The following is a 19436-nucleotide window of genomic DNA, read 5'->3' as shown; positions in this document are numbered from 1 at the left end:
TCATCATCATCATCATAATGCGGGGATAAATTATCCCCATTTCCACATCATTTCTGAGTGGTGGCAATCTTTGGTAAGAGTCAGAGCCAGAAAGACAATGAAGGCAGGCTCTGAGGATGCCTCCGCAGTAGTGAAGAAATGGATTTAGACTTAAGTTGCATAGTAACTCTGTACATTGTAATGGATTCGGAGCATGAGCTTGGTGGGGGTGGACACTAAGCCGGTTCAGAGCTCAACACTGGAGTTGTTGCTTGATACAGTTCTGGTGCCATAGTCATTGCAGCAATGAAAGAGTGACCCATGAAGATAGTGGAACCAGTGTGGAAGTCTACACCGGAGGCGATGCGATACCCATGGCGGTTCAATTCTTGAGGCCCAAAGGCACACATGAGGGAGCTGAAAATCACCAAATATAAGCAGCATGGCTCCCCTGAAAGGTCTCATTCTGCTGTGGTGTTGCCAGTGGCCCGGGGAATTGGGGACGTATTGGGACCAACTATGGGATCGGTTCCACAACCAGAGTTCGAGAGGGAGACAGACCGACACCATAACACCATTGTGCCATTCTCTTTTGTCTAAGAGTGGCGTGATGGTGATTGTTTTCTTGTGTTTTCATTTGGATTTCGACTTACCAGTGGACTTTAACCTCAAAGACGACTTCTTGCAGGAACGACCTCAGGAGTAACACCCCGACCGCGCCCTGTCTTGTATTGCGAGGGGGACCTACACAACGGCTGCAACAACTTCCTATAATCTGCAACATACAGCTTCGATTTCTGGTCCTGGATCACCTTCCGGTGCATGCGGATGCACTTAAACAACTTGGAGTTGTACCCGAAGCCCAAGCACACAACTTGTGCTGGTCTGTCAAAGGTCCTGTTTTCTGCGGGTTCAAAGACTGTAGTATTGGTGGTTCTTCTCTTGCAGACTGTATTTCACTGAGAGTCATTGGAAGGCCAATAAAGGTGGTAGCGGACCTTTAGATCCATGTGTTAAGGTGCAGAAAGAAAGGAAATTACATTGACGCCCTGGGGTGGCACTTATTAGCAATTCTGTCACTTCCAGGGCAGAATGAAGCCAACAAGGAACTGCACTGCATCACCAAGCAGTATGCTAGTGCACTGCTAAGAAAAAATCCATATCCGTCTGCGTATTGGTAACATTCTAAAGGTGAGGAATCTGTGGCTATCAGAAAGAATACAGTCTCTTCTCCAAAGGATACACTCTTGAGGAAAGTGAGTCTAGGACTGCTCCCAGGTAATGCAAGGGCTGCCCAACAGAATTCTAAAAACATTGCAATGCTTTTGAATGATCAAGATGCAAAAGTATGCTTCTTGGAGATCAATAGCACATATCCCATTCCCCAACAGAGCATAGGGTATATCTGGTGAAGTGGCACAACTGGCATTTCTCTCTATGTACTTGTTTATCGTCATGAGGACTAGAACTGGACAGTCTTCCTGCTTTGGTCCTATCTTTCGAACAAAAATGTAACAGGAATAAACTCCTTCTCCTTTTTGAGGAAGAGGAGCCTGGTTCGGCTGCTTTGCTGAGCAGAAGAGTGCTGACTTCGAAATGAAGAAAAGGTAGTTGGTGTTGAGATGTCTTGTTGGGAAGAATGGATCAAGGAGATAATTGTAAATTCAGAGAATAGCCATTTTACACAATACATACCACTCACCTGCCTGTTATTTTCCTCCACTCTACCAGATGAATACTGATGCTTCCCTCTATAAGAGTTGGGAACGGAAGAAGAAAAGATTTACTGCTTGTCAGATTGCCCTGCTGCAACTGGTGTGTGCTGGCCACCTTTTTCTTTTGTAGACTTTAAGAACTGAAAGGACATTTGATGTTGACATTGGTGGTCATGCTGCAGCCACCGAAGGCCTTGAACCTCCTGCTGTTGGTAACACCTATGGTAAGGCTTGTACGAATACTTCCTGTACTTATTACATTTTTCAAGGCCAATTACCTTCAGTGTCTGAAATTCAGACTTCATGTACTGCATTTCAACATCAGCATGGGCCAAGACAAGTGATTTCAATAAACAGAAGGTTTAAAATCCTCAGTCAAGCCTCTGATTTTAAAACTTTAAAGCAGAGCCAAGAAGAAGAATGAAGAGCTAGGCACTGACAGTAGAAATAGGTGTCAAAATGAGCAAAATTAGCAGCCACACTAATAACTTGATTGAGAACCATCATCCCTCCTAGAGTACATGTGACAAGTCTTGCCTTCAATCTCAAGGAAACTTTTCTTGAAATCACTGGAGTCTCCACAGAGACTCACAATATCACCCGCGCAGGACCGTGGCACTAGCTGCTTTCATGGCAGTCACTGATGTTTCATAGAAGTTTCTGCACCTGCATCTATTTTCTTGCTCTTCTTTTGTGAGGATAGCACAGAGGATGGAAAAGTTGGATGGCATTTTCTCGTTACATACACTATGAGGGAGAGAAGAGGAATTCTGCATGTAGAAAGAGAGGGTCTTGGTTAGGAGTCTGTAAATGCACTGGAGCAGGCTTCATTGATACTGGAGTCAGGAACAACTCCATTGCAGGTTCTAGTGTCCCTGGAACCAAGGACAGCAAAGTGTGTGCAGTAGATCAATGGTGCTGTGTTTCAAAGAGGACTAGTTCCTGGGATAGGGATTTTATGTTTTAGCAGCACCTGTCCTCAAGATTTCACTCTAGGTGGCAATGTCATCTAGAACTAACACCCTTGCAGGCCCAGGGTAGGAAAGTATTACCAGACCAATGAAGAAGAATGCCAGTGGAGGAACCGTAGGTGATGCAAGAAACATAGATTAAGGAGTTATTGGTGGTATAGGAGGCCCCTATGTTGTCAGAGTTCGAACTGGAGTGGCAGTAAGCTCAGGAGTGTGAGTTGAGGCAGCTGAGAAGGTTACAGCTAGTGAGACTGCTCTGGAGGGCCAGATGGTCCTAGAATACTTTAAGTCTTTGGTGGAAAGATCTGCTTGGTAAGGACACCTTCCACATTGAGGGTCTTCAATGTTGACAGCTTTGTCCTTTGCATCGATTTGCTCTCTTCTCGTCGTTGAACAAGTATTAACTACTGCAAACTCAGATGGGATGGACCTTGAAGTTAGCCAGATGCAGCTTAGTTTTTTCTTCTGGAAACTTTCTGTGAATCTCCATAGCAGTGGGTGTGTAGAAACGGAGGAAGGAGCAGACGAAGAGGGAATGCTCTCTCCTTGCTCCACAGGTTTTCTGGATCTGCCCTTCACACCAGCGTTAGTCTACTTGAAGTCCATGAAGCCTAATCTTCTCTCTCCATTCTCCAAAGTTCTCTTGGACATCTTTAACAGAAGTAAGAGGAGTCTGGTTGATCAGAAGCAGAAAGACCGAAAATAAAAACTGCATGAATGACTGTTTGCTATTTGTTTCACTCACAGGTGGGACACTTAATAAAGAGGGAGGGCATTTTGGTAATTAAGAGCTATTTCTTTCTGTCAGAAAAAAAAGTGCTGTGGTCCCTGGAGAGGTTTAACTAAGGTGTTTTAAGGCTTGGAAAAGTTTCCCAAAGGAAAAAAAAATCTTCAAAAGGTCAAGCTTCGTGTTTCAGGAACCCTTCTTTTAAAAAATGTTTGTTTTATTTCTAGCGAAAAGGTTTTAGCTTTTAAAATTGGTTTCCTTTTTTAATGTAAACAAGGAAAAAAACGTCCAATATAGCATTTCATAGGCTGTATTTAAACTATATCTATCCATACATATATATTTATATATATATGGTGGGGTGTGAGTTATAGTTTCTTGAGGGAAAATCTATATGGTGAGTTTCAGTATTTTGTAGTTTAAAATGTTATATTGTTTTCTCTCTCTGTCTCTATATGTATATGTATATGTGTATATATATATATATATATATGTATATATATTACACACTTCTCTTCCGTGGATATAGGAAAAAGGCAGCACTCCACAGCCATAACGAATTCAATCATGTTTATTCACCTACAGGGACGCGTTTCGGCGTTGCCGCCTTCATCGACCTGTGAGCCGCCATTTTAGCTCGGTTTTTATACTCCAATTACAATGAACTCAATTAACATATATCATGCGAAAAACTGTTTTAGTCACAAATTTTCACCATACATTTCAATTAAACAGCAATTAAATACAATTAGAAAATATACAATGTAAAAATGCATTAGCTTGTCGAGTGTCAATTCTTCAGTGTTTATAAAATGTGTTAAACTAACCCTCGCCTATAATCCATGAATACAACTATCTCTATTCAGTCAATGATCCTTTTCAAATTCATTACCATTATGATTCAATAATAATATGCGTGCTGAATGATGATCTACATGAAATTCATTCCTTTATATACACTTATTTTCTTAGTGTATATATGTATACATATATAGTGACAAAATATTCTCATCAATCCTTGTGAGTATGGATCTCTCTAAAATTACTTTATTAATATAAGTGAAAGTGCATCTCCTCACTACTATTCAATCCATTTGGCTCTTTAGTATCAAATGCCAATATGTATTTGGATTCTAATTTCCTTAAATGTTTTTCTCTGTCTCCTCCCCGAACATCTTTTTTCACTCCATCTATCACGCTATACATTATTTCCTCTACTTTACCTCCGTGCACTTCATGTATGTGTCTAGCTACCGGGTAAGTCTCATCTCGATTTAAAATTGCCCTCAAATGTTGCAAAATTCTTAGGTGTACCTGCAATTTTGTGCTGCCTACATACATTTTGGGACAGCTGCATTTTAGTATATACACCACATGGTCGCTTTTGCAATTGTATTTGCCTCTGATAGAGTGTATGATTTTACCTCCTACTTTAATAAAACTGATATTCTCTCCATTTTTGCAGGCTTTGCATTTAAAGCATTTATAGAAGCCATCTTGGGGTTTGAGCCAATTAGTATTAGACGTTACCTTTCTCACATCACTCTTGACTAAAATATCTTTCATGGATGTTCCTTTTCTGTATATTATAACAGGTTTATTGCTTATTTGTTCCCCAATCACAGGATCACTCTTAAGCATGTGCCAATGCTTTTGTAGCAACTTTCTCATCTCCAAGTGTGCCATGTTGAAAGTGGTTATAAACCTCGTTGTATTCTCTAACTTGTTCAATCTCTGTCCTGTTCTGTTACATGTCCTAGATACTCCTCCGTCTTGTCTAGAAAATAGAAGCAAATCCCTGGTACGTGATTTTACTTTTCTCACTGCCCTTTCTAATATGGGTTGAGAATATCCCCTATCATGTAATCTGTAAACCATTTCTCCTTGTACCTCTTTAAAATTTTGCTCTGCGCTGCAAATTCTTTTGGCCCTTAGCAACTCACCGAATGGGATATTATCAATCAATGATTGTGGATGATAACTAGTGGCATGCAGAATACTATTGCCGGCTGTTGGCTTTCTATATAATGTTGCTTCTATTTTGTTATTGACAATCATTATTTTCACATCTAAAAATTCAATCTCATAATTATGGACTTTCCCAGTGAATCTTAGATTACAATCATTTCTGGGAAAGTCCATAATTATGAGATTGAATTTTTAGATGTGAAAATAATGATTGTCAATAACAAAATAGAAACAACATTATATAGAAAGCCAACAGCCGGCAATAGTATTCTGCATGCCACTAGTTATCATCCACAATCATTGATTGATAATATCCCATTCGGTGAGTTGCTAAGGGCCAAAAGAATTTGCAGCGCAGAGCAAAATTTTAAAGAGGTACAAGGAGAAATGGTTTACAGATTACATGATAGGGGATATTCTCAACCCATATTAGAAAGGGCAGTGAGAAAAGTAAAATCACGTACCAGGGATTTGCTTCTATTTTCTAGACAAGACGGAGGAGTATCTAGGACATGTAACAGAACAGGACAGAGATTGAACAAGTTAGAGAATACAACGAGGTTTATAACCACTTTCAACATGGCACACTTGGAGATGAGAAAGTTGCTACAAAAGCATTGGCACATGCTTAAGAGTGATCCTGTGATTGGGGAACAAATAAGCAATAAACCTGTTATAACATACAGAAAAGGAACATCCATGAAAGATATTTTAGTCAAGAGTGATGTGAGAAAGGTAACGTCTAATACTAATTGGCTCAAACCCCAAGATGGCTTCTATAAATGCTTTAAATGCAAAGCCTGCAAAAATGGAGAGAATATCAGTTTTATTAAAGTAGGAGGTAAAATCATACACTCTATCAGAGGCAAATACAATTGCAAAAGCGACCATGTGGTGTATATACTAAAATGCAGCTGTCCCAAAATGTATGTAGGCAGCACAAAATTGCAGGTACACCTAAGAATTTTGCAACATTTGAGGGCAATTTTAAATCGAGATTAGACTTACCCGGTAGCTAGACACATACATGAAGTACACAGAGGTAAAGTAGAGGAAATAATGTATAGCGTGATAGATGGAGTGAAAAAAGATGTTCGTGGAGGAGACAGAGAAAAACATTTAAGGAAATTAGAATCCAAATACATATTGGCATTTGATACTAAAGAGCCAAATGGATTGAATAGTAGTGAGGAGATGCACTTTCACTTATATTAATAAAGTAATTTTAGAGAGATCCATACTCACAAGGATTGATGAGAATATTTTGTCACTATATATGTATACATATATACACTAAGAAAATAAGTGTATATAAAGGAATGAATTTCATGTAGATCATCATTCAGCACGCATATTATTATTGAATCATAATGGTAATGAATTTGAAAAGGATCATTGACTGAATAGAGATAGTTGTATTCATGGATTATAGGCGAGGGTTAGTTTAACACATTTTATAAACACTGAAGAATTGACACTCGACAAGCTAATGCATTTTTACATTGTATATTTTCTAATTGTATTTAATTGCTGTTTAATTGAAATGTATGGTGAAAATTTGTGACTAAAACAGTTTTTCGCATGATATATGTTAATTGAGTTCATTGTAATTGGAGTATAAAAACCGAGCTAAAATGGCGGCTCACAGGTCGATGAAGGCGGCAACGCCGAAACGCGTCCCTGTAGGTGAATAAACATGATTGAATTCGTTATGGCTGTGGAGTGCTGCCTTTTTCCTATATCCACGGAAGAGAAGTGTGTAATATAATACGCGATGGCGTGCGTATGAGGAATAGCACCGTTGACGTTCAGGTGCCGAAAGGTAACGCCACAAGGGGAGTGTTTTATATGTATATATATATATATATATATATACACATGCTATAAATATTATATATATATGCGCTATATATATACATACATGATACACTCCATCAGAAAAAATATATATATATACACACACACACACAGTGAAAAAACACAAAGTTGCGACCACTTGCCCTGAATTTGGAGGTGGTCCATGTGGGCTCCCTATCCTAGTAGAGAGGCGTCTGTGAGTATGGTATGTGGATGAATCTCTTGATGGAATGGTGTACCTCGCAGGAAATTGTTTGGAGAACACCACCATTTCAAGGACAGCTTTGGGTGATGGGATAGCTGAATACTGTTGTCCCAATTGCCTGTCAGATGGCCCCACTGGTCCTCGAGGCATTCCTGTAGAGGACTCATGTGGAGATGGGCATTCGATGTGAAAAAATTGCAGGAGGCCATCGAGCCAAGGAGAGAGGATACTGATCTCACTGCTGGATGGGAGGTTTTCATGAAAGCTCGAGATTTCCGAAGGATTGATAAGCATCTATCCTCAGAAGGACACACGCTTGCTTGGAAGGTGTTGATTGTGGCTCCCAGATAGTGTATTAGTACTGGGACAGAGGTTGACTATGCATGGTTAACATGGAGGCCCAGGTGTTGTAGGAGATCACAAGTCAAATTGAAGTGATGCTGAGCCTCCTGATATTTAGACGACAATCGTCCAGATACGGGAAGTCAAATACTTTGTGGCTTCGGAGCTGGGCAGCAACTACTTCCATGCATTTGGAGAATGTACTGGGTGCTGATTTCAGGCCGAATAAAAGCACATGGTACTGATAATGGTTGTGCCCCACAACAAACCTCAAGAACTTTCTATGCTTTCTGGCTACTGGTATATGAAATTATGCATCTTGAAGGTCGATGGAGCAGACCCAATCCCCTTGGTGCTGTTGAGAGTAAATCTGGTGTAATGCCAGCATCCAGAACTTTTCTCACCAAATCCACTTGCTGGCGGTTTTGAGGTCAAGAATGGGTCTGAATTCGCTCCTGTCTTTCTTTTTGACGAGAAAGTACCTGGAATATATTCCCACTCCTCATTGGTGAGGAGGGACGGGCTCTACCGCCTGCTTCTGTAAGAGGATGTCCACCTCTGCTTGTAATTGTGGAAGTTGGAATCTGGATGATTTGGGAGGAATGGACGGTTGAGGACTGGTGAATTTGAGACAGTATCCATTGCAAACAATATTCAGAACGCAGGCGTCTTGTGGATGTTTTGCCACTCTTCGAGATAATGGTGGATGCTTCCCCCTACCTGAGTGGGTAAAAGGAAGAGGAAAAATAAATGATTCAGGGTCTTGATGCTGGTTGTTTGCCTCCCTGAGCAGGTCACTGACCTGATCTTCCTATAGCCTGCCTTCTCTCATAGGGCTGGTAGGAGCGTTGGTACTGTTGTGTGTACCGGATGGTTGGCCACCTTGATAGCAACAAGGGGTTTGAACCCTCTGTGAAGAGAAACGGTGCTGGAATGGCCTGAAAGATTTTCTTGGCTCTTTAGGTTTATCTAAGCCAACTGCTTTTAATGCCTCCTTCTCTGCCTTCATCCTCGCCATCTCAACGTTGGTATGAGTGCCAAAGAGAGTGGTACCGGAAAATGGTAAGTTGAGGATTCTCTGCTGCGATTCTGGCTTAAGAGAAGTTAGCCAAAGCCAAGAACGCGGTCGTAGAGATGACAGTATTTGTGCACCGCTAGTAGAGATGAATCTGCTGCTACGCTAATGACCAGATTGGAGACCATTAGGTCTTCTGTAAGAATTTCACTAAAGTCGTCTCTATTGTCTCTAGGGAGATGCTGGAAGAACTGTTGGAGTGATTCCTAGAGGGCTCTGCCGTATCTGTCTAGTAAGGCAGTAATGCTTCCAGCCTTCATTGTGGTGGCTACAGTACTGCAGACCTTCTAACCCATAGAGTCTAGTTTGCGACTCTCTTTGTCCGGTGGAAATGTGGATGTAGGAGTAGTAACATGTTGTTTCTGTGCAGCCACTACAATAACCAAGTCTGGCGGTGGGTCTGTATGAAGGATGGCTTGGTCCTGGTCTGGTGGACAGTACTTCTTCTGAAGGCTTGATGGAGCTGACTTGAACGATGGTGGGGTTAAGAATAGATCCATTGCAGGTTCTAAGAGACCTGGCACTAGACATAGCAAAGAACGTGAGGCTGCCCTATGTGGCAGGGTCTTGAAGATGACTGATGTCGTAGGTGTTGGACTGGACATCAGAATGTTTAGTTTGTTAGCACCCCTGACCGGAACTTCTTGAAAGGTAGAAATGTTGTCCACCGTTGAAACATGCATAGATGGGGAGTCTGAAGGGGTGGGTGAATATCTCCCAGTACTTGTAGAGGAAGTGTCTATAGTGTGCCTAGATCGAGACCTTCCTGAATGGTGATGTCGTCTTGACGATGCAGATGAGTGCCTTGAACTGCATTTACGGTGTCCGGAGTAGTGACGTAACTGATGACGAGAACGAAGTGAGACCTGGGTCTAGGCGCAGAAGGTAGAGGACCTGATGGCAGTAAAGCAGGCATCTTGGGCCTTGGTGCTGTAGGTGATCGAAGCGGAGTAGGCTGTGGAGGAGGAAGTGGAGATGGCACTGTCGAAGGATTTGTTGATGCATTCCGTGATGGGGAATAGATGACAGAATACTCGGAGTCTGGTGAACTGTAGATAGGTCTCCTTTTTCTGCGCGCTTCCTGAAGCCTGGAGGAGGCTGAAATAGCTCTTGACGTAGACCCTCTTTGTTCCCTTGGCGGTGTACAATGTCAATGCTTCGAGATCGGAGTCTGCCTTGACGGTGAAAGAGTGTCTTGATATTGATCTTGACCTCGCCGTCGATCGACAGTGATGTGTCGACATCGATAAAGATCTTGCCGGCAAACGGTGAGGCTATGGACTCCTCAATGGCGAACTATGTCTGCCGGATGACGTTCTAATCAAAGTTGGTACCTGCTGTCTTGACGTCGATCTGCGGTGCTTCGTCAACGTCAGCCCATGGATGGACGGTGAGCAGTTCGGTACTGTACCTCTTCTAGACGTCAATGTTCTTAATGTCGACCAGGACCAACAACGTTTTTCAGTCCTTTTCTGTCTCCAGAGACAGATGACGGAGCCCTGGTAGAGGACTGACCCTCTCCTCGCCCTGATGTCCCACCTGCAGTTGCATATTCTGCTTTTGTCGCTCCTCTGCCCCCTGAAAGCTAATCTTCTCCCTGTCGCAAAGATCGTGCCTTGAAAAGTTCCTGCAAATATGGCAAACGTCAGGAACATGATTATCTGGAAGACAGAGAAAACATACTCTGTGAGGATCTATCTTAGCCTTCTTCCTCCCACAGCCTGGGCACTTATCACAAAGTGATGGCATTTTTGAGGCCCAAAATACAAATTCCTGTCTGAAAATGACAGAAAAAGGAAGGGAGAGACTAAAGATGTCATGTCAGCAGGAGCCGGAAAAAAGAACTGAAACAACGGACACCTGCTCAGCATGACTGGACACAGGTGGTCTCTAGATCCCTAAAGGTACAGCCTCTATTTTAACTCATATAATGGCAATCTATGGGGCTATACTGCCCTGCCTTACTTTATCTCTCCAATCTACCAAAAAAGGGTTTGTGAAAGACATTCATGCGTTTTTTAACAAAAGAAACATGAAATTATAAACATATATAATCATCTGGCACTTTTCTAAGTACAAGATGAGTAATTGGGCCATTGAAGCTTCTTCCTATAGGCTGCATAATATTTGTATCTCTTAAGTGACTCTGCAGGCTTTCCCAAAAAAGTTAGCTATCTACACTTAAGAAGATATGTGTGACAATCCATGGAAATCCCCTGCGAGATAAATGGGCTTTCCTTTTTGAGGGGACAAAAAAGCAACAAAGAGTTGCTTGGTTTTGGGGAAATGTTTGGTTCTGACAATGTAATACATTAAAGCTCTTTTTACATCTAGCGTATGAAGAGCCCTTTCCGCAAATGAATCTGGTTGAGGAAAGAGAAAAATAATTCAACTGATTGGTTGATGTGGAAAGGGGAAACCACCTTAGGAAGGAATTTTGGGTTGGAATGAAGGACCACCCTATCTCTGTGTAGCTGGAAGAAGGGTTCTTCCAAGATTAATGTCTGGAGTTCACTGACACGTTGATGTGAAGTATTGGCCACCAAAAATGCAACCTTCCAATGACAGAAATTGAAGGGAGCAGTTATGTAATGGTTGAAATGGTGGTCCTATAAGTCTGGTGAGGACAATATTGAAATTCCATGCGGGTGGAGGTGGAATTCGGGGTGGAATTATGCTTTTAAGTCCTTCCATAAATGCTAAATGTGAGTGTATTGAAGTGTAGGCAAGGCCACAGAGCTGTAACTGGAAAATATAGCAAACAATGTTTTGCACAGTTGCATCAAGTGGCTCAATGTGCTTACTGCTGCAGGAGAAGACAAATCATTTCACTTTAGCTGCATAACATGCTCTAGTTGTAGGTCTAAAAGCTTTGGTGTACCAACTCCAAGAACAGTCATACATTCCGGTGGGAGTCTGAGGTAACGGAATTCTATGACTGCAGGAGCCAAATCGTAAAGTTGAGTTCCTTTGGATTTGATGCCTGATTTCTCTATGGTTCTAAGTGAGAAGGTCTGGGTTGAGGCAAAGCTTCTCATGGGAAACGATAGAGAGCTTGAGTAGGGTGGTTAACTATGGAGGACGAGCCTAAGTGGGAGCTACGAGAATGAGGGTGAGAGACATTTGCTTGAGATTCCGAAACACAAATGGAAGAAGAAGGTGAGGTGGAAAAGTAAAAACAAATATCCCTAACCAGTTCATCCATACATCACTGCCCTTGGATAGTGGGTGTGGGAACCTGGGGGCGAACTCTGGGCATTTTGCATTGTCTGCGGTTGTGAACAGGTCTATCTGTGGAAACCCCTACTTGTGGAAGTATGGGAGGCAAACTTGGCGGTGGAGTTCCCACTCGTGGAGTTGCTGCCACAGCCTGCTGAGGAGCTCGGCAAAGTTGTTGTCCATCCTTCAGAAGTCTTCCGCTAACAGGTGGATTTTGTAACGTATTGCCCAACGCCAAATGGTCTGAGATATGCGTGATAACTGTTGGGAGTGCACCCCCCTAATTTTTGTAGATAGTACATGGTTGTCCTATTGTCTGTCCAGACTAAGACTATCTTACCCATCAGGTGAGTTAGGAACGCTTTCAATGCTAGGTGAATAGCTAGGTGAACAGCTAGAAGCTTGTATGGATATTCTTGTGTTTGGTGTCCCAGAGACTCTGAAATGTGAGATCCTGAAGGTGAGCACCCCATCCTGTGAGGGAGGTGTCTGCTGTGAGAATGATCTGGGGAAAAAGGTTGAGAAACAGCGCCACCTTTAACAGGTTTTATGTGTTCCACCACTGCAGAGAGTGATGAGTGCAGCTGTCTACCAACACTAGTTCTTGTAAAGGACCCTGGAACTGAGACCACTGGCACACCCAACACTCCTGCAGTGGACGCATGTTTAGTCGAGCACTATGGCAATGCAGGATGCCATCATGCCTAAGAGCTGCATGACTATTCTGACTGTCAGGTGTTGAATGGGTTCAAATTGTAGTAGTAGCAGCTGGATGTTTTGAATCCTGGCTGTGTTTGGGTAGGCTAACACACAGGATGCGGTAGTGGCTCTGAATGGGAGCACCTTGAACTGGTAGTGTTTGCCAGCTATAATGAACCTGCGGTATTTGTAGTGTGCTGGGTGGAGAGTTGACACTTTAATGGCAGTGGCGCTGACTGCACAGGTTTTGCTAACATACGGCCAGTGAGAGGCTGTTTATGCAGTTTCTTTTGTTTAGGATCAAGCTGCTCCTGCCTTGTTTGAAGAATTAGTTCTGGAGCCAGTTTCGATGCTGGTGTCATGGATTTCTGAGCTGAAAGAGATTTGGATTTTGGTGCTGAAGTGCTCGGAGCATAAGTGGTCGATGCTGGAGTGCTCACAGCCAAAGAGGCAGATGGCCAGTTCAGCACAAAGACTGGTCGGCTCGGTGCAGACGAGGATGGTTTTGACTTCGCTTTTGGTGCCAAGCCCAAGGGTGGGGCGTCCGCAGCAGATGATCGGGGCTTACCATGGCCTGTTGGCAGTAGTGACTAGGAAGCCGTATATTTGGTTGGAACCAAGTGGCTTTGGGGCTGTTGGACAGTGGAATGGGCACTCACAGTATGCTGACCTGGAGGAAGGTCCTGCATCTGGAAACCAATCTTGAGGTCTGAGTTGGAGGCCGGCCTGGATGGAAAAAGCCTCTTATTCAGCCACAGGGGCCTCATGAATTCTTCCTCCTCTTCAAAATCTTATTGTTCAAAGATGTCGGATGTTTCTTCTATGTCCTTGTGCTGCATCGCTCTGTGACGCGCGTCAATTGAAAGGATCGACAGGCCTCGCAGTCCTCTTCCTTATGATCTGGAAACAGACATAAGTTGGAAATCTGATAAAAGATGGTCCTCTGGTATTACGCGTGGCAGCTGGGACAGAAACGAAATGGAGTTTGTTCAACTGCTACATGATGCCACATGCCTTATAAGAATAATGTATTATGTATTCAATTATGTATAAAAGATCATGTGAAAGGAAACCGATATGAAAGTTAGTCTTCCTGCCACTTAAAAGGTCTGTTTTTTCTTGAATTGGTAATTCTTTACAACAGTATGATGATTTAACGGTACCAGGTTCACCAGAGAATTTATATTTATGCATCTATTCAATGGTGCATGCTTTAATACTTGGCCTCCCAGCTAACACTGGTGGCTTCCTGTTACAAAGGAACAGGAAAGGAAAGTATTTACTTCAGGTTGTAGCCCACACTATAAAACATATAGGGCCTTATTGCAAGTTGAGGTGTTATCACCCATGAAAAATACTGATACCATGGGACATGTTATTTATCAGATGCAATAAATAACACCAGTTATTAGTTTACGAGTAATAACATGCAGATTTTGTTTTTTAACGCCCCAAAATCCACATGATATGGTAAATATCTTATGTTTTCCCCTGTTAAATTTTGGCAGGCTTGACCTGCCCATATCTAACGAATGTTGGGGTATTTAACACAAGCGATAATTATCAGATGTGTTAAACATAATGATGTGAGCCTGTATGCCTCACTGTAGACCTCACTACAGACACACAGGTTAAAAAGGACCTGTTCACTCCTACTGATCACTACACAGCATGCTGCCACCACTGCAATCGTGCTGCTTAGCTCCTGGTGAAGGCTATAGGCTTTCACAACTATGAAAGTAGCACTATGGGCACCTTGCCCGGTCCAACAAACTCGCAATCCGTGAGACAGCCCTATGTCTTGCCACGCACGCATGATCTGGTTGGCTGATGACAGCAAAAATCAGCATTAGGGATCTCCACATCAGTACAGTTGGGGCACTCAGGGCAGGGGTGTATGTCCATCACCATACAAAGGACTTTTCTGCCCCAACAGTTGCTCTAGTCCAGAGTGACCAGTCTTCTTTCTTATGGTTAGACCCAGGTGCCCCCGGGGGGTAGCTCCTTCTGGTGTTCTTAGGACAGAGACACCCCCTGCCTGATTGGAAGGCTCCTTCACCTCTGGGAAGCTGGCTGTCAGGCAGACACCATCTCTGACTGCACAGCCGTCCACTAAGTATTCGGCAAAACATTCCCCTCCTTGGTATCAGAGAACTAGGAACTGGACATCAAATGGGTCAGTGGCTTCTACTTTTACATAGTGAAGAAGACAAGGGATGTGGATTCTTTGTTTGTACTATGAGATAAGGTTTGGGGTGGTGGTTCTTTGAAGTGTTCTCTCCAGGCAGAGACACAGAGAGGTATGAACTTTTGGCACCTGCCTATGAAAAGCCACACTCAGCAGTGATCAGGGAAGAGCTGAAAAGATGACTTCACCTAAAGAAGTACCTTTAATCCTGACAACTGAGGCTGAAGTCCTACTCTTCATCCCTATCTGAATTTCTAAAAGAGCCTTGACTCCTCCGCACCCACTTCAGTTTCTAGGTCGCTTTCCTCCAGTTTCAGGAATGCCAGCAACACATTTTTACTGTCTCAGAAAATAGCCTCACTGCCATCTTGGTCAATTTTGGGCTTCCAAAATGGAACTCACAGGCTTCCATTACTCTGTCTCACTCTTACAGACAAAGCATGAACCAAAATGAGCCACATATATAAAGGAGTACAACATTTACTCAAGATGTTAATGCCAAGATGCGTGTTTGTGCACAGAAACTGAACTTTAAACAATTAGGAAGCAGGCCTCTACACCAGTGGCACAGATTAAAAAAGGTCTGGTCGCAACTATGGTTTCACAAAACAAGGTACACTGCTATCATTGTTGTCCATATTTAACTAAAGACAAGGACAGTAGTCAACATCCAGTAAATGAGAACATGTTTGATGTCCCCCACCAGGTCACAGGGCAGGTCCAGGACCTCATGCATGTCAAGGGACCGGCCTAGGTCTCTGCACATGCATTAGATTATTGTAAGGCCAGGGCCAAAGTCAAAGACCAGAATACCAGATAGTTACAGGAGGGCCCACACAGCAAGCTAACAAGATTGTACACAATGCAGGGGACATTCCTTTGCTTCTAATAACTGTGGGCAGTAGTGTTGGTCGAACAGCCCATTTTAATGAACAAGTGGGAAAATACAGTTTTGTTTTTATCATCACAATACAGCAACAGCTTGTTGGTCATGATGCCAACTGTAAGTTTACCTTTACAAAGGACTTAGGCTGGGGAAGGAGGGAGTTCTACAAATAGTGTAAAAACTATGATAGAGATAAAGCAAGCAATAGTTTACAGTTAACATCTTTCAGAAACTTACCTCCTGGAGGTAAACTATATAGCTGTGCAACAGGTCCGCTGATGGGGATGACTGGAAGCTGGAAATGGAAAGCACTTTTAATTGTTGGAAGAGGAAGACGATTCTTTGGAAAACATTTTCTCATGATAAGACTGGATGTGTTCACCAAGGGGTCTAGAGTTCTCACTGCCAGGCACTCCTTCAAACGAGAAAAACAAAATTAAAAATGTTACGTGTTTAAGGCGTCCTAGACCAGACGAAATACATCAATTTCAACACATTAATTGTGAATTAGCATTAAGATCACCTAGGCATCCAAATACTGGAAGAAATGTGCCCTGTAAATATTATAAATGTTAAAATAATTTATAGCACACCATAGTAAATCTAAAAAAAACTTCATAAAATAAGATCACCTGCAAGGCAGAGAGGCAGTACAGGGATATGAGAGGTGGTGGGGTGGCAGAAGGAATTGTTCTGTGTTCTCCAAGACCCAGAGGGAGAGTCAGAGTTGTTTGGGGGGGATGTGCTTGCAGTCGGATTTGAACATGTTTTTGTCCAGTAGTTTACATCGGGCTCAGTCTTCCTGCAACTAAAAATATAGGTACAGTAATATCGGCCTCTTATGTTTTGGGAGAGAGGTATTCCACTTGGGGACACTGCTCTGCCAGACACGTAATCGGGCCTTTTGGCTAAAAAAATACAGCCAATCCCTTAGACGCAACCAAGGAATATATAATGTTTTACAGATATCTACATATTTCCTCCACAACCTTCTTATGATTTTAATACACTGTTTGTTTGCTCTGCTTCACTTTCACCCTTTCCACAACTTAAACCAACTAAAAATCAACCTTAAACCCCCAATCCCTGCATACAGCAGACATTTTCAAACCAGGAACCTTGCCACTCAAAAGAAAGAAAGGATCCAGACTAGTTTAGGTGGCATTAACACAGACACATTCACCATTTCCAGCACCATCTCCACAACAGGCTATCCACTCACAACCACCTACCAACTGCACACTAACCTTTAACAAGCCCTTCAATTGCTTAGCCAACCCATTAGAATGAGGATAGTTTAGCAGATCTTCAAATCAAGAATCACTCTGCTGGCAAAAAGCTTACTTTATCACAAGAACAAAACTATGATTCGTTTCTGAAGATCAAAACAGTTTGTATCATACAGATCTTTAGTCTTTAAAAACCATGTCTTAGTAGAGGCAATAGAATATTATGATGTCTGTAAAAATCCTGCTGCAGTCAATTTGTTGGATGTGGAAAAGGTTTTTCACCTTAACAACTGAGATTTTCTTCCCTTGGTCCTGAAGAAATGTAATTTTCCTTCCCTGTTGATAGCCACCAAATCCACTCAATCTTCAGCCAAAGTAATTGTAACGGCTGATGATGTAGGGGAAATTTCTAGAAGACGTGGAACTAGGCATGTGTGCCAACTTTCTCCCCTATTGATTGCTCTCAAACAGAAGGAGAGAGTGTCTGTGCTACATGAAAAACACCAAACATCATACCTCCTCTGGAGGATACTCCTTTCATCAAACTATATGCTGATGATGCAGTAACATTTGTTATGCAAGACCTGTCAATGATCACTTCCGCTTTTGATATCATAGGAGGTTTCACAGCTAAGGGGGCTTATAAGATCAATCAAACTTAATACAGATGTTATACTTCTCAATTCTAATCCAAGCACTCTGACCCTTATTATAATGACATTTTATTATAAGAGTACACCACATGATTTAGGCATAATCCTGAGTTTTTTTGTTACATATTTGAGATAGTTTAACATTCAGTCATTATTTAATTAACAGACTGGGCTTCTGGCAAGGTGGCTGGGAGTTTGTGTCTAATAAAAAATAAAGGTGTCACATTTATTTCTTTTTGTATTTCTAAACCTGGTGTGTTTTGTACCAGTGAGCATTTTTAACAAAATGGAGTCTGTAATTACGTGATTTATAGGAGATGGTAAGAATCCATGCATTACTCATCATAATAAATAGGTTTAACTACAATTATCCAATATTATCTTTCGTAGATTAACATTCTTGAATCATCATTCACAGTCATTTCAATAGTGCTATCAAATTGTTTTCAGTGAAAACAGTGCAAGTAAAGTCCCCTTATTAGTGCAATCACATCACTAGAAAAGACTCAGACTTTAGTCAATGTCGTGAGAATGTAGGAAATTCCACTACCCCTACAGACTTCCCTACTTCAGCTTGTACAGCACTAGTATTACAAGGAGGAGGGACAGCCACATGTGAATCTAGGAAAGCTACCAACAATGGAGTACTGTAGTTACCAGTAAGTAATGTATTTGTTCTAACTTTCATTAACGACTTATCTGGTAGAGATAGTATAAAGCCACAGATTTCTTACCTTAGAATAATCCCCTGGCAGCAGGCTGGATCCACATATTTTTTTGTGAGTAGCACCCCATGCGTCGGTAGGTGGTGTCAATCTGCTCTGGGTGGCATTGTCGGCATCGTCCGCACTGGAAGTGATGTGTGCGGTGCCTATATAGGAGTCAACCCAGCACGTTGACATCGGTTCATTTTCATGACTTTCCACAGCAGAAGCACAGAGCCAAAAAGGACACTGACCACTGGTGCGTGAAACTAGTCCCTTTGAGAGAGAAACAGTCCTTTACTCTGAAACCATTCGCAGAGTGGGGAGGATTTTGATGCAGACATTATTCATTATGAGAACGTCAATTTCTGCACTGCCTTTTCATTTTTGGCTCCAATGTACACCGTAAAGAGTTGGTTGTCCACCCACAACTCTTTTGCGTGGTCAAGATAGAACTACAACACTCTTTTTGGGTTCAGACAATGGAGCTTTCCTCTTCTTTAGCAGGGCGAGGAGGAGCCTAAAAAGTAGGCAGGGTGAGGATGCTCTAATCCGAAGAACCATCTTGTGTGGAAGATGGTAAGTTATAGAGGCTGAGATGACAAAGCCTGTAGCTCACTGACCCTCAGGTCAGATGTTACTGCCACTAGAATGGCCGTTTTATAGTGAGGGGTCTGATGGAGCCGCTGTATAATGGCTCGAAAGGAGTGCATATGAGAAACTTTAAAACTAAATGAAGTTCCCATTTAAGTATGAAGAAGGGTTAAGGTGGAAACACGTGCTGGAGACCTTTCAAAAACCTATTTACATTAGGGGACTTTAACAGGGATGGCTGATCTGGCAACCACAGAAATGCAGAGGAGGCAGAAAGATATCTTTTTAAGGTGCCCGATGCAGAGCCCTGCTGGACTAGTGTGAGAATAAACAGAAGAGCTTTGAAAAGAGGTGCAGATAGAAGGTCAACTTGTTGATCGGTACACCATGCCACAAACCTACTCCAACGGCAGGCGTATACTGTC

The 19436-nt window shown here is 42.4% G+C and overlaps 1 protein-coding gene across 7 annotated transcripts in view; it reads right to left on the bottom strand.

Moving 5' to 3' along the window:
- Window positions 1–19436, bottom strand: part of AGTPBP1 (ATP/GTP binding carboxypeptidase 1) — an 863873-nt gene that overhangs the window by 366536 nt on the left and 477901 nt on the right. For all 7 annotated transcript variants that reach the window (XM_069229549.1, XM_069229567.1, XM_069229576.1 and 4 more), the window contains one exon: window positions 16069–16246. In XM_069229549.1, coding sequence (XP_069085650.1) covers window positions 16069–16246 — 178 coding nt within the window. The remainder of the gene's footprint in view (window positions 1–16068; window positions 16247–19436) is intronic.

This window comes from Pleurodeles waltl, chromosome 1_1 (assembly GCF_031143425.1).
Source record: "Pleurodeles waltl isolate 20211129_DDA chromosome 1_1, aPleWal1.hap1.20221129, whole genome shotgun sequence".
Taxonomy (NCBI): domain Eukaryota; kingdom Metazoa; phylum Chordata; class Amphibia; order Caudata; family Salamandridae; genus Pleurodeles; species Pleurodeles waltl.
Note: the sequence above shows the minus strand (reverse complement) of the source record. Positions and strands in the feature narration are given on the sequence as shown.